This window comes from Pagrus major, chromosome 16, assembly GCF_040436345.1.
Source record: "Pagrus major chromosome 16, Pma_NU_1.0".
NCBI classification, from domain to species: Eukaryota; Metazoa; Chordata; class Actinopteri; order Spariformes; family Sparidae; genus Pagrus; species Pagrus major.
This window is the reverse complement of record NC_133230.1, coordinates 9,644,586-9,660,620: the sequence shown is the minus strand read 5'-3', so window position 1 is coordinate 9,660,620 and position 16,035 is coordinate 9,644,586. Positions and strand designations below refer to the sequence as shown.

The following is a 16,035-nucleotide window of genomic DNA, read 5'->3' as shown; positions in this document are numbered from 1 at the left end:
AAATATAACATTTTAAAAAATCCCATTTGTTTTATTTTGCTCATTTCAATGTATAGTTTCCAAAAAACATACACACATTTCATGAGCAGGAAGGAGAGAAACTTAAATCACCTGCCCCTTTAATAATAATAACATAAGATACTGTAAATACAGATAACCATGTGCTGTTGGCATATATAATCCCCACTCTATCACAACAATTCGGATGAATTTCACATGATTAAATACAAATAGTGGTGAGGCCTTTCTGTCTTCTTTGCCTTACAATGCCAGCAACATGATGAAATAATGTCCTCTTAAAGCACATACTGGGACACACGTCTTTTATTTTCTAGGTTAATCTTCAGTCTTCCTGTACGTCTCCATCTCACTTTAGTCGACTTGACGCAGCTCGCAGCATCCTGGCCGTGCGACGGTGCGACGCTCCAATCAACGACGCTGAGTGAAGGCTTGGTCGCATATGCAACCAATTACTTTGGACTTAGGGCGTGTCCACTGTGAGGAGGCTGTACCACTATCAGAGGAAGAGGGTGGCATACAGATAACAGCATAATAGATTATTATTATGTCTTATCATCACTATTATCATGAAAATGATGGCTTACATGTCTCAGTGAGCTTTAACCGGATATATTAATAGTCCAGTCTTCTTTCTGTCTCACCTGACATGACCTGGGCACAATTATGATTGAAGAAAAATGAACATTAAAATAGATAAATTATATATTTATGAGCACATGGCATTAGTGGGAAATGTAAGTGCAAGCCCACACACTCAGGGTATGTAACAGACTGTAGAGTTGCTACATGTTCAGGTCTGATCAGAGAGGAGCTGCAGGGCAACACCCTTATTTAAAGCACTGTGGGTGCCGAGGACCCAGGTGTCAACACGCTGAGAAACAGATCCCCCGCTTGGGGGCATGATGGCATGGAAACAGGAGCTAATATCAATGTCCACATCTCCTCCATCAGCCCTCTGACAATTAGAAGCCAAAACAGAGTCGTGTGATCATTAATTATGGGCGGATTTCTACAATATCTTCACTATAATGAGACAATTAGGTGTAATGGAAGCCATCCAAGAGGAGTTTATCATCATCAAGCAGTTTTCTCCCTGAAATGTGTACAATATTGTATCATTATTAGGGGATAGTTTGACGAAATCACAAGATTTCTGATAATTGTTAGGTAGTACATCATAATTTTGACTTAATTTTCATAAAATATAAAAATGCTGATGGATTTTGATACTTAAATAGAATAGACACATCCTTAATGTTATTAGTAACACATGTTTATGAGAAACTAAGTGAGAATTATTTTGTACTGTTTCTTATCTAGCAAATATTATGAGATAATAAGTCAGAAGGGAAAAAAACAGCAATGAGAAAAAAGCCTTTTAAAGTGGCAGATATTGTCTTCCATGTGTGCAACAGACCTTCTTCCCTGCAGACATTTTGACGCATCATAGCAGGAAAAGCACAGGTGTTATTAATAATGTTACTAATGCCGCTGTTCTATTTAAGTGTCCCGGGAGACCAATACTTCAGCAGTACACCTTATTCCCACTACATTCAAAGCACTTTTTGAGTAGCGTTTGAGTCGTGTTCAAAATAGAATTTACACTTGTGCTTTTACTATGGAAATAAGTAACAGTATAACTGAAATATGTGGTAATGAAACTGAATCAAAGCACCTGTGAATGTGTGAATGAGATATTTTCAGTTTTTTTGTCTGTACTCCTCACACTGGGTGCAGAACTGGAAAAAGGTAATGTCATGTGTTTCTGTACACCAATCAGAATTCAGCAGATTTGAATCTGATGACATTTTCTGGGTTGTTTGCTAATGTCGCAGGTTAATGTCAATGAAATCTGATCAAAGCACACCCAAACAGTCCTGATAAGGAAGATCATTTGTGGAGGTTATGCTTTCAGCTGTGTCTCTTTGTTGGTTGGTTGGTTTGTCAGCAGGATTACACAGAAACTACAGAACTGATTTCCACGAAACATGGTTGTAGGATGGGTCTTGGCCCAGAATAGACCCCATTAACTTTTGGTATGGATCCAGGAACTTTTTCTCATTTTCTTTAACATAGCGATATAGGGTGTTCATAGCGATATAGGGTGTTCATTAATTTCTCAGGGATTATTGCATGAAGAAAATCAGGCGCATTTGATATTGGATTAGGCTTGATTGAACTGTTGGGCCTTGGCAGAGGTATGAGTTCTTCTGAGTGCCATTCTAAACTCTCGTAAGCTAACATTCGAACTTGTGTTTTTTGATTGAGGCATATTTAATACTACGCATCGATGCTCTTGATTGGAAACAACACTTTCAGGGGCTATAGCGTAATTTCAAGTTTTAAATCTGACTAAAAAAAGGACAGGAAATTTCGGATTTTTGCACAAAAACAATACATTTATTCAAGTGTTCTCCAGCACAAGTACATACGGAGCCTTTATCTTCTCTCTGGACACTAAACATAAGTATGGGGGGAGGGGGGGGGGGCGGAGAGGGGGGGTCAAAGTGGAGAATGACTGCTACATTTGCTGTACGAACTGGTCTTGAGGAAAAGCGTATAGGCCATAAACAGTTATGACAGAAAGAAAGTAACACAGAGTGTCAACAGTATCACCGAATATAGAATTAATGACCTGCCTTGAACAGTAAAAAAAATGTTGTTTCTGATAAAAAAAAAAAAAAAGAAGGAAAAAACAATCAATTCAAAACAACATTTCATGGAGAATAGTACGGCATGGAATGTAGGATTAAGAAGCAATGCGTATTAAGCATACATTATGCTACAGTAAAGTTATTACCGTTTTTTTTTTCTCACACGATTTTCCCACAGATAAGCACCAACTACAGCAATCTCTAGTCTAAAACAATATAGGAAACCTTTCATTATTTGTTATCCTTATTTTTTCAAGTACAAAGTTAAAATGCCTTTGTTAATATATTTATATGAGTGAAATAATAGTTTTTTTTTTCCATTACTACAAGGAACTTAAAAACAGTCATTGTCAAGACGTGTTTATTTCTCTTCCAATCAAATATACTTTTTCTTGATTAGATAAAATTTGTAGCACCATCAGAAACACCTACAATCCCTCTTTTTAAAGTCTTAAAAAAGGAAACAGAAGCATAAAACAAAAACACCACCGTGTAGGGCTGTGCAGTGAAGTAGAGACCGTTCATCTTAAAGCTGTCCATAGGCCACTATTAAGATCACATGACACTAAATCTGGATTCACTTGACACAAACAAATCAGTACGATAAAAGTCGACTTGGAGTCTCCCTACGTCTAAATGCTCAAAGCAAGTTTTGAATCAAATTTGTCACTTGATTTTTTTATTTTTTAACCTAAGATTTTTTCCCTAATTTGATGATATATATTAGCAAAGAATTATATTTGTACATCTCATACGTAATAAAAAAAAAAAGATAAAAACAAATTGAAAACAGCAACCAGAAAACTCTATGTACAAAATGTACAAACATGAGGGGATGTTAAGTATTATAGGAGGAGAGGGGGAAATAACATCTGGGTAAAACATCACGAGAGCTCATATTGAGCCCTGTGTGCATGGACAAAAATGATGGCAATAAGGTCACTTAAGAAATTAATTACATTAAGAAATTAAATTTCAAATTTTTGAATCTTAAATATGATATAGATAAGCGATAACATCTGTTTTTATTACCCTCTTTAAACTCTTTGAGTGCTGACGTCTTTGTTAAGCACCGTGTCAGTTTTTCGTTTTGACAAACTGCAGCCTAAATCCTCCATATTTAGCTTAGAGGTTACAATCAAGAGAATTTAGTTTGTGAATCCAAAATTTGGATCAGCACTTAAATTTGTCAACATGGCGACTACGATTTATCAGGGCCGACTGTCCTTCACAGGGGACAAAATATTATACAAGGCGCGTGACATAGTTCTTTAACTCTGTCTTACATTTTACAATCTTAATAGAGATAGACATTCTTTGAATCTGGGTAGTAACATACTGTATCGCTGCTGTCAAACAGAGACCAATATGGATGATGGAGGAAGGGAAAGGGGTTACAAATGTCAATCCATCTACTGTACACTGAGTCAAATAACATGGGTTTCACATATCAAAATCCATTCTTTCACTTCTATTGGCACAGCCCTACTGTATACAAAAAGTATTACACGAGGGTAGATCAGTTCACATCATAAAACCAAAAAACAATTCACAAGAAACAATATTTTTTTTAAAAAATATCAAGAAAAAAAGAAAGTATACATATAAAAGTGCTTTATAATGTTGATAAAACAGCACAAAATTGCTATAAAAAAGGTAGAAGAACTTTGTGAAGCCGCACCATATTGTTGAGGATTTTGCACCTGACAGTTTTTTTCAGTTTACAGAGGTGGACGCTGAGGAGCCGAGGTTCAAACACTCCCTCCCTCCTTTCAGCGACCACACTTGCTAACAGTTGTACAGTAATGTCATTGGTCAGGATGAAACTAGAAAAAAAAAAAAGTTTCACAGACGTTTGATCTTGTATACTTTTTTTTTCTTTTTTTTTTTATCGAATGACAGAAAACATCATTTCCCATGTGGCTAGCTTCACTTTCTGTTTGTGCAGATCCAGGTAGTGAGCCTGAGCGTGGCGAGGCTGAGAGATTAAATGAGCACCAGTACAAACTGTATAAAAGCTGTAAAATGCAGAAGAGAGACTACGCTCTGTTTTGCAGTCCAACACTCCGACTTTGAAGTGAACAAAACGGCACAAAACAGTTTTTTTTTTCCGTTAAGTGTAAAAACATTGAGCACATGTTTTTCCAGCAACAGGTTAAACAGCTCCGTATTGTCTAAAGTGCCACATGGGCTATGATGTTTCTCATCATCTTGGAGCACCATGGTATTGTAACCATATTACAGTAGTACCTTTATTACCTTCAGTTGTGTATAGAAACTGTAAACAAAGAGGTATATGTGATCTGGTGTTTTGGATTCTTAGAGACTTAGAGGCTCTCCTGACACTGAAGAAAATCGCCTTTCTTTTCACATCTCTGTGAGGCTCAGTAGCTGGAAGCATGGCTGCCCGACGCACGGTACGCTCACACAGCAGAAATATTTCACATATCTCAAAACCGTTCCCTATCTTTCTGGTTCTTTCCCATCGCGTCACCGTCTCTTTTAAAACACACGTTTAGCACTTTTCTGTCTCAGTGTCTTGAGAAGAAAGCATAGTCTCAAGTATAGCTTGCACAAACAAATCAACAATACTTGATAACACTGCTAAAAGGTAAAATGACATATCAAAATTAAATAGAATAAGAATTACAATTCAAATACAAGAAATAATGTGAAATCTACGTCAATGTTTCGCTCGCAAATTATACAGGAGTATAATTTGAGGATCAAGGCTCTTATTTCTAGTCACAACGTACAGTTGCAGTTCCTAAAATGGTTCCGAGTTTTCTCGTTGCTCAAACACAGGCAAAGTAATCTTTGAGTGGTGCAAACAGGTGGCGGATAACCGGGACGCTCCATGATCTGCCCAGGAGCCTCTGCCTCCCCAATCGGCTCATGTTGGACACGTCCGTATAGTGGACTGGGAAGCCAAAGACCCTGACAGAGAAACCAGCCAGACAGACAGACAGACAGGGAGCAGAACAGGGGAAGACACAGGAAAAGATTGAGATTTTGATCCCTGAAAGAGCTGTGGAAGGTAGTTTAACAGACGATATTTACGCTTACATACCTCTCCATCTCAGTGCACCAGAGTATGTCCTCCTTCTCATTCATATAGACAGGGAAGTGCTGGTCCTTGCCCTGCTTGATGGAGTTAGACCTGGTGGTGATGGTCCTCACCTTGTCAAACTGACACAGGAAAAAGGGGAACAGGAGACACATTAGTGCAAGAGTCTAACCAGCTCTATGTTTTTTACAGTGTTTGACACACAAAAGCTGCAGTAAAACCAAAAACAAATCAGATCGATTAAACATGAGAATTCTGTGTGTAGTTAAGCTGGCAACAGACAAGTTTTTTACTTTAACGTATCATTATGAAGTAAACGTTGAGTGCACAGTGTAATAGCTATAGAATAATGACACCATCTGCATTTAGATTGGTTCCCTATGAAACCTTGCATTCACGGTGCGATATGGTCTGCCACCAGGCATGAAATCTCCCGGTAAAATGAAGGCTGACTGAAGATCCAGTCAGGCTGGCAGCCTGACACCATTTCTATCTGCTTTCATGTCTCCATCAGAGACTAAATGAATTAATAAACTAATGTTTTGTAGTTGCTACGCTGAGGAAAACAGAAAGCAACTTGGTTGTCTTTGCCACAGTGGTGCCTACAATATTACTACTAGGAAACGCTTGTCAGTACTGACTGATGGGCTACGACTGTTACCTTATGCTGCCACTGGGAGCCGCCCATGTGCAAAGTTGCTTACTCTTGCTCTGAGCATTAAATTCAACTTTCATTTTGTTGCTTGTTGATTGAAGCAGCATTATGTAACTTTTTCACCTTAAAATAACAGCTTCAAAATCATGTTGATGGTACAGTGTCTTGTAATAGGGTGAATGGTGTCTCTGTCACAGCCACGCTGCCCCCCTATCACTTGTTTCTGCACTATGTAAGAGGGTAGGATCACAGTGTTACATACATGTTTACCTCAGGTTACAACTCATAACAATGTTATGACATAATGAGTTTTGTTTGTAGTTGCACTCAGAAACTGTGCGGGGCGCCAAATCACACAAAATGTCAATTACTACATAATGTTGCTTTAAAATAACAGCGCTGACTGTCACAGACTGGTTTCCCTTGTTTCGAAAGCATGAGATGACAGAGGACACATAATTTATCTTGCTGCAATCAGATTTTGAAATGCGTTTACAAAAGCCTCCCCCAAAATCAATGTACTGTTGGGAATGTAAAGAACCAAAGGATCCACACTTGGATACAGAGCATGCCAAAGATCTAACATGTTGTTGACATTTTACTTAGTGATGCATGCACCTTTGCTGCGATATATTTGTTCCATCAAGTATAACACAAGTACCTTCGCTGTTCTGCCGTGCTCTAAACAGTCCTGGAGGTCCACCCTGTCATTGCACATAGCACTCAAAGGCCTGCAAAGGAGAAAAAGATCAGGAGCCAACATTTATATTTAGACCTACTGCTTAACTTTGGACTTTATTTAAGAAATGTGATGCTTGGCTAAGTACAGTAATTGTACATTTTTTGCTCTGATGACTGTGGTATGGAAAAATCTGGAACGTCAATTTAGCTTCTGGGCGCAACAGCCAATGTTTCAGGGTGTCTGGTGCAGCCAGCAGATATCTGGGCCAGGGCTTCCTTTTCCGTGCACCAGTCCGATTAGCAACTTCACACGCAAGAATGGGCTAATCGGGGAATCATTATGAACAGATAACTGCATATGAATGCAAATAATTAAAAAAACTAAACAAAAAAGTTTCACCATCATCAGACGGTAGCCACTGCATTCCACCTCACATACACCTGATTAGATATACACTCAACTCGGGCTGCATTGGTAGTTCAGATAAGTTTCAAAGAAGGCCAGAATCATGCTTCATTATATATCTACAGCAGCTATTTTTAATAGCTGTAAATGAGGTTCAGGATTTTGGAGAATCAGGTCATGTCATCTTCTAAAAGTTTGCTGATTAGTCAGTTATTGTAACTGTGTTTCTTCCTTGAACTGAGCTCTGGAGATGCAGTCTGGATGTCCAAGGTTATAAATATAAAGTGCCAGTCATATTAACAAAAAACAAAACAGAACATTTCTTAATTTAGCAAATATAGAACTAGCATTGTCACTACCTTAAGTAGTCTAGGGTTTTTTCTTATATCCGCCAAGTACGCACCTGTGTTTGTTTGTTTGTTGGTTTGTCAGCGGGATTACACAAAAACTACTGAACATATTTTCGTGAAAATTGGATGGAGGACGGGTCTTAGCCCAGAACAGACCAGAGATTTGGATAAAAGGATAGATCCAAAACATTTTTTTTTTTGTATACTTTTGAGATTTTTCAATATTTTCGTTTATCAGGCTTATTTACGTATTTAAGTACAAAAGGGGACTGTTGGGCCTTGGTGGAGGTATGCACTCTACTGACTGCCATTCTAGTTCCCCTGTGTATATCACAGGCTGTTGCTACCCTCACCATTCGCACACCAACCTGTTCATGCCAGGAAGGTTACCCCAGAAGTAGCGAGCGCGGTGGGCAGCAGACACTTCCTTGGCATCGATCATCACTGGGTTGCACTGAAATCCAAGTAAAGCAGAGAAGAAAAGACACCAGTCAGAGAGGAAGGCTAGATGGTATTCCCCCAAACATTAAACTACCATTTAATAGCACAGTGTTACTGATATTGAGAAAAATCCTTGTACAGTTGAAAAATCAATTTAGGGTCTGGTGAAAACCAACTCCAAAAATGTCATTTCTCACTGTATCTCACTTTTTAAAAACTGATTCAAAAGCCAAACAAAGTCAAGTCTTTACAGGACATATTGCAAAATGGAGAGCAAAAGATGAGTACATTAAAGCATGTTAAACACAGCTCATTAAAACGCTTGCATCAAGATTAAAAGAGTGAGTGTTCCCCTCCAATGATCTGTATCTAAAGATAATAAAATAGGGCCACAAGGGGGCATTCATAATCCATCAGTCCCTTTGTCAGTGCCGTCACATCATACTGTCTCTACACTACAGTCCCGAGATTAAACTAGCTGGTAGAAGTTACGACCTGTGGGATTAGATAAACTCGTTATTTAGCAGAAAGTTGTGCCGACAGAGAAAAGCTGACCTCTAAGAAGCGAGATATGTCCCTCTTATCGCTGACACCCATGGCAACCACATTTTCAAAGAGCCAGAAGAAAGGCCGGTCGTCCCCTTCCTTCGGCCGAGCCTCGTGGAGCAGCCTGTAAAACTCAAAGAACAGGCGGCCGGTGCCTTCTGTGGGACAGAAACAGACATTGAACAGAGATGAATTACAGTTAGGGGCACATATTGATGATATTTGACTAAAGAAAGTCTTGGGAGTGAATAGTAAACCTACCATAAAGACCTTTCCTTGCAGGATTGACTATAGAGAGGTCATTGCATGGGCTGCCACCAATAACTAGGTCAAAAGGACCCCACTCATGTATCTGTATACAGATAAGATACAGAGTCAGAAACACAGAGATAAAGACAGAGACAGTATAGATAATGTGTTGTAGGATGCAGTGATCCAGCATCCACACAGTTTTCACGTATATTCTGCAATAAAATAACTAATTCAGTTGCATTTGCAGCATCTGGTGGAGGCTTTAGTTAGTTAAATGTCTTTATTGTGTTCCAGTCTCCAGTTTCTACCTTTAATGACTTCATGCACTTTGGCAATGACATTTTTGTTTTTCTCCTGGAATTATTGAATGTAAGTGGTCAGCATTCATGTGATACAAGGTCAGTAAAATGGTACATCTGGCATGTTAAAGAGGCTTGATAGTCAGGCAGAAGAGAGACAACAGATTATATGTTTGGATTATTATTATAATTAAAGATGTGTGACAGTCGGGAGATAAAATGATTCACTGTTAGGTGTTGAGAAATTCTGATACTTTAAACTACACATTGTTTTCATTAAGATTACTATGTTAAACATGTGTCATATGTCCAACTGGAGCTGTAACGATTGACAACACACACAGATAATTATGAAAACAAAACTGCCCAACAACAGCAATCAAATAGGAAACTAGTCTGACATGAAACAGTCTCTGCTGCCTTCTAATTCAAACATGGTGTTTTTCCATCCTTTTCCCCCCATTTTCTGCACAGGCTGCAGTCTAAATTAGCAAATTCAATTAATGTGTGTTTCTGTTTTGGTACCGAAACATGCTCGAATTCATGGTCTTGCAGGATTTGCCTAGCAACACATCTGTAATCATGGCCACCAATCAGTGTGCACTCACGCAGTCGTTCAACATGTGCTCACTTCCCACATTTAAGACTCAAGAATCTGGTGCAATTTGACCTGTTTTTGTAGGTTTCAGCTACTCCACAGGTCTGTTTTTGCTCTTTAGTGTTCAGCACAACAAAACTGCTCCTTGCATGAATGTAAAGCATGCTACAACTGAAAAAGACAATGACCAATTCACACAACCACCTACAAATACTAAATTAAACTCACATGTTTGCGTGTGACGTTCCTCACGTCGCCAACATACATGATGCGACCCTGATGCCGGACGATACCCACAGTGATGGAGTCTTCGCACACTTCCGAAGCTACGTAGCGATCCACCTCGATGCCAAGTTCTCTCAGCACCAGGAGCCCTGCAGAGTATGGGGACAAAGGTCAGGTAGAACATAGAAAACAAAAAAGGACGCTCCTGACTGAAGAGAAAGGAGAAACTGAAAACAACCACTCATATCCCTCACATACTCTCACAGTATCTGAAACACGCTCGACCTCAATCACTGTCCCTTCATCGATATAACGTTTCGATTTCAGTCCCATTTTGACCAATAAAACCTTACAATGACTAAGTGAATAGTGTTATTCAATGATTTCTTTATGTGCGATTATTGATAGACCATAAAGTTACTACTAGAAAAGCATGTAAAAAGCAAATATTAGAAGTATTTTCATGTTTTTTAATCCATTAAGAGTATATTTCATGACATGGAAGTCTACTTAAAGGATGACATTTTCTATTTTCCCTTGGTTTGTTGTGGATATAAAGAAAGGAGGAATATGGTGTAAATGAATACAAACGGCACATTTCATGCTTTCACAGTTCTGGTCTAACCTGTTGCTATGCCATCAAATAGCGACAGGACACGAACGGGCTTCCTCTTCTCCACCATGACTGGGGGGTAAATCTTTGGTGTTTCCTGAAATACAACACCGAGAGAGAGGGAGGAAGAAAATGAGACACGCGGGGGAAAAGACTATTTGAGTGAGACAGTTAGTGGTCCAAAAGGTGCATTACTCACAAAATCTTGGTCATGATTATTTGCAAAGAAGTGCTGGAGACGGCTGGGCCAGTCAGTGCGGCGCCCCAGTAGACCGAACGCACCCTTCTGACTACACATGTAGCAGTTCCACGGGTCCTCTTTGATGGCTGTTTGCGCTGCTCCCTGACCAACGAGGAGGTCGACACACTCCACACAGAAACACCTTAGCACAGGCCAAAGAGGTTCATTAGTACAAGTGATCATCATTGACACATCGGTGGTTTCCTGTCTGTTGCAAGTCTTATCCTTAAAGTAGGCTGTTCAATAACTGATTGAAGGCTCTCTCCTCTTTAAAGCAGAGGTCAGAAGCAGGGCACACAGTTACAGTATCAGCCTTAGTTTTATATGTACAATGTTGAGTTGGTTCAAAAAAGGTTTTGAATGAGGTTTGGGAGTTTTGAGTTATCATCAAAATGTCATGTAATGTTAAACAGCATCATATAAACACACAGAGAACTACTGTCTGCTGATTGAGTCCGGCATTTGATGACAAAGCTCAATCTGTTCTCTATTTCTAGACTTTAAACTGGTCTTCTGGCCGTGGGAGCACATTTTATGAAACTATTTCTTTATAATTATAATTAACAGTGGTCTATTCAACTGACACACAACCACACTTTTTATAATATTTGTGATCTTCTTCACGGGACCTCCATGATGGCGTCTGACATCACTGCTATGGGATTCGTTACACCCCTACAAAGCCTCTATTGTGTATTCAATATGTGCAAAGACGGCACAATCCTGCTGTCTGTATTAGAAAAACAACTGCACAATAGAAGCTACTACTAATTTATATAAAAATGGCAGCTATGGAGATTTAACTGAACAATTTCAACAGAACATTTAAGGGTACAGAACGTTTTTGGAAATATTTAGTGCAAAAAACTCTCAAAAACAATTAGATGAGTTGCTAACTGCTCAGTAAACACTACTTAGCCAATCAAATCTGTGTATTGCATTAGGAAATTTGATTGGAGGTAGACAGATACGCACAGACGACAGACGGGACAGGACAAGACAAGAGACAACAGTCAAAGAAAATAGAAAATAATAAATAGTTAATAGCTTTTAATCAATAATGGCCTCTTAGCCTACGTGTTCACTCTTCCCACTGGCAGGTCAACATCAGTATGACTCATATCTGACACCACAGCAATCATCAAACAGCGCAGAGCATGATTTTGAGCAAACATACCCACTCAAATCTAAACTAAAGGCCCAGGAAATAAAATATTTTATATGGCACTGAATCATAACTAATAATTATGAGGTTCCTGGGGGCGTCCCCCCTGTTAAAAATATTCAAACTGCCTACTGCATATAACCCTGAAATTATGTAATACTTGCTGCCATGTGCCATTCATTTCTTTTTAATCAGTAAGTGCGCTTGAATTTATTTGACTGCATTCACGTGCTGCTCGGATGTTCCCGTATCCCGAGTTGGGAAGTCATTTTCTTTTGCTAACTTTCTGCAAACCTGACAATAGTGCACTTTGTATAGATACCGCCAACCACAATACACACACATTAAATAATGCTTCTTTGCTCCCATAATTTTACATTTACACTGCTGATGCAGACATTGTGTTTATTGTGGTTTCTATCACCACCTGCCTCCCTCATCACACAGTAGAACCCACTAGAAAGCTCACCGGCAACAGTTGTTGTTTCCGCACATGAGCACCTCTCGTCCTCCGCAGCAGATAGTGCAGTATGACTGGTAACCATCATCGTCATATTGATACGCACATTCTAGGAAGCAGTTCTGTAAAGAAGGAAAAAAGACAAATCAGAAGTGAGCAGTCACATCAGGCGCTGCTTGAAATATGTTCATTTTACTATTAGCTTTGAAAGGCGCTGTGAGTTTTTTACGACGCAGTAGTTGGAGACTTTTAATGACCTCTATCGCAGCTTACCTTACAGCTCTGGCACATTCCTCCGGCAAACAGCGGGTGCTCACGGCTGACATTCAGACTTCCACAGGAGATACAGATGTCTGCAGACACAAGTGCAGTATGTCAGTATTTAACAGGCAGAGGTCAGAGAGGTGTTGCAACTTCACACTTCAATGAAATTATTTGAACAGCTGTGACGCAGGTGTAGATCTAATGATCTTAGCTGGTATGTTTGTGGAATACTAACAAGGGAGCCAGGAAAGTAGGGAAGATCATGCACATCTTTTTTGTTTTTTTTTCACAGACGCATACATTTCTGCTGGTGTGCTTCTCAACAACAACAAGGGCGAAAGTACTGTAAGGTGTCAAAGTGTTCCTCCTCTGAGAGGCCCCCCGGTGCTGCCACAAGCGTGAACACACAGAGGACACATCACTTACCCTCTATGCTGCGGCACTTTTGTCTCACTTCATGAACGAGTCGCTCTGAAACACAATGACACAGATGATGAGAAATGTAGGTCAACAACCCACACTTGAAACTTGTCCTCTTTCACACTTCAATTTTAGTTCAGATGTTTCAGTTTATTTATTCAAGGATCAAAAGATTTAGAGAATAAAGAATAATTTAAAACTGGACATTTATGCTGTTGAGAATGCGGTCTGTATCTGATGATTATGTCTGTTTTGGTAGTTGTGAAGAGTACAAATGTGTTAAATGACTAATAAAGAGCAGACATATCAATAGCCGTGTGCAAACGGCACATTTTCAGTGGACAACATTGTAAAATGTTCAGAATATCACAGCTCATAAAAAGGATATCTGCGCGCTCCCTATACACAAAATTAAATTAAGCCTCTGCTATAAAAGAGACATATTTTGAAACGACCAGAAATATATTTATATGAGAATGAAGGATACTAAAGTCACCAGAAAATAAAATACTACATGTCAATTTACAAACATTAGGCTGACCATTGATGAAAATTAGGAACCACAGAGGGCCCAAAACTGACCCCTGTGGTACACCAAAATCGAGGAGAAGCTATTATTAAAAGAGAAAATGATACAAAAGGAAGCATTTTTCAGTCCAGTTTGGCATAAAATCCATTATGACTAACAGTTTTTCATGTAGGAAAGCTGGAGCAATCATAGCAGTGCGAGTAAAGGGGTAAATTAAAAGCTTCTGGAGTATATTTACACCCCAAAACGTTTATTTTCTTGCCTCATTAAATCATCCAGTTCAGGGTCGAAGTTGTATAAATAATTAGATGCTAATGGATATGACTTGTCAACCAAGAGTCTGAGCAGGTGGAGATAATTGGTTGATATATGAGAGGGGATGTCCATATTATTACCCAGCAATAAATTATAGGGAAAGCTTCAAGCACTTCGCTTTCACACATTCATTTGAGATATTCTAAAGTCAGTAAGTAAGTAAATGTTATATCTTTAGCAGAGGTGCCCACAGGTCAAAAGCTACAATATATTGTATTGTAAAATTTCACTTAATAGTTAGCAATCTTACATTTTTTTAAGAGCATTTATTTCTACCTCCCTAAAGATATAATTTAATATTGCAAACTGGCAATTTTTGTACATTTCTCAGGGAATAATGAAAAATCAGGCGTATTTAGGTGGCTGGTATCTATTCACTCACTCAGAGAAGCATTGTACTCATAAGTGAAAAAAAGCAGATTCTGACGATAGCTTTTCTAACATCAGGCTGCACTGATACTGCTTAATCAATGAAAACTTCAGCCACTCATTCATACTCAAGACATCCTGTAGTAATATCAATAAAGCTTGTTTGGGAATGAACCCAACAAACAACATTGTCTTTGGAACAGCCCAAACCTTTCTGCCTCGTCATGTGACTCACTTTCATCTTAAAACTGCCCCTCTAATGGACCTCTTGTCCACACAGTACTTCTTAGACCACTTACTCCGATGTACAACTCTGCTAAGTCCTCCCCATGGGAAGGAATATAGAGTTCATGACTCCTATTTAAGTTAATAAATGAGGCACCTTACCTCGTGTCCTCTCATCAATGATGTCCTTGACCTTGGGTTTCTCTGCTGTGTTTTTGCGAGGCTTTTTGGCTGGAGGTGGTGTATAGGCTGCTGCTTCAGGCTCCACCCACATCTCAGGGTAAACCTCTTTGTATGGGTTGCGCTCCTCTGGGGTGCACAACATCAGACAATCAGACATCAGACAACTACTAATACAGGCAGCATTTTGAATCATTCAGTCACGTGTTTAACTAGAGAAATTTGTAGTCAAAGAGTTACTTTATCTCTGAGAAATAAAGGAGTTTTAAAAGTCCAACAACTCAGTCTTCATTATACTGACATCTTCTTACCCTCTGGTGGCTCTAAGGCCTTGGGTCCAGTGGGCAGAAATCCTGTCATTGCCCAGTCAATCATCTGCTTGTTCAGCATTTCAACAGATTTGGAGGTTTCTGTTTCATCACTGGCGGGGCGAGCCATGAAGGCTTTGCCTGCCCGGCTGCTAGCCTCCTGTGAACACATAAAGAACATTTATGAGTGAAGTTCCCTCAGTACACCTACAGAACTGCACCTATTGATTCAGTGTCTTCAGTGTCTCAACAAAAGACTTCAGCTACGTACTTCTTCTTCTATATGTGTCATATGATGTTCACATGACATGTTTATGAACTGACTTTTATATCTGGAGTTGGAGGGGACAGTGGTAGAGTAACACGTAAAAAGGTTGTGAAGCCAGTGACTGCAGTTTAAGACTGCGTTTCAACATTTGTAAGCACGATCTCACTGGATATTTTTAAGGAGCCCTCAGGACAATTTCCAGCTGTGTCTGTGACGATAAAAAAAATGATATTTTTGACAAGAAGTCTTTGATATATTATAGCCATGTCTGTGGCAACAAACTGGGTGTTTTTAAAAAGACCTCAGGACATCTCCAGCTGTGTTTGTGGCAACCCGAACAGATAATTTTAGCCAACCCTAACCAAGTGCCGAAACCTAACCAGAGCATAAGCACACCAGAAACATAGTTGTCACAATGTTGTCACACAAATATTGTCATAACATTTAAAAGATTTTAAGGACATATATTGTCATCAACATGAT

At 39.2% G+C, this 16,035-nt stretch overlaps 1 protein-coding gene across 3 annotated transcripts in view; it reads right to left on the bottom strand.

Moving 5' to 3' along the window:
• Nucleotides 1–2,399: 2,399 nt before the first annotated feature.
• Nucleotides 2,400–16,035, bottom strand: part of LOC141010355 (DNA (cytosine-5)-methyltransferase 3A-like) — a 44,316-nt gene continuing 30,680 nt past the window's right edge. For 2 of the 3 annotated variants that reach the window (XM_073483265.1, XM_073483266.1), the window contains 14 exons: nucleotides 15,288–15,444; nucleotides 14,959–15,105; nucleotides 13,365–13,409; nucleotides 12,948–13,027; nucleotides 12,684–12,796; nucleotides 11,008–11,191; nucleotides 10,821–10,905; nucleotides 10,199–10,344; nucleotides 9,083–9,173; nucleotides 8,831–8,979; nucleotides 8,188–8,288; nucleotides 7,059–7,128; nucleotides 5,746–5,864; nucleotides 2,400–5,612 (listed from right to left, as the gene is read on the bottom strand). In XM_073483265.1, the coding sequence (XP_073339366.1) occupies nucleotides 5,471–5,612; nucleotides 5,746–5,864; nucleotides 7,059–7,128; nucleotides 8,188–8,288; nucleotides 8,831–8,979; nucleotides 9,083–9,173; nucleotides 10,199–10,344; nucleotides 10,821–10,905; nucleotides 11,008–11,191; nucleotides 12,684–12,796; nucleotides 12,948–13,027; nucleotides 13,365–13,409; nucleotides 14,959–15,105; nucleotides 15,288–15,444 (1,629 nt within the window). In that variant the 3' untranslated portion in view covers nucleotides 2,400–5,470. The remainder of the gene's footprint in view (nucleotides 5,613–5,745; nucleotides 5,865–7,058; nucleotides 7,129–8,187; nucleotides 8,289–8,830; nucleotides 8,980–9,082; nucleotides 9,174–10,198; nucleotides 10,345–10,820; nucleotides 10,906–11,007; nucleotides 11,192–12,683; nucleotides 12,797–12,947; nucleotides 13,028–13,364; nucleotides 13,410–14,958; nucleotides 15,106–15,287; nucleotides 15,445–16,035) is intronic. The other variant, XM_073483267.1, reaches the window with a different exon arrangement.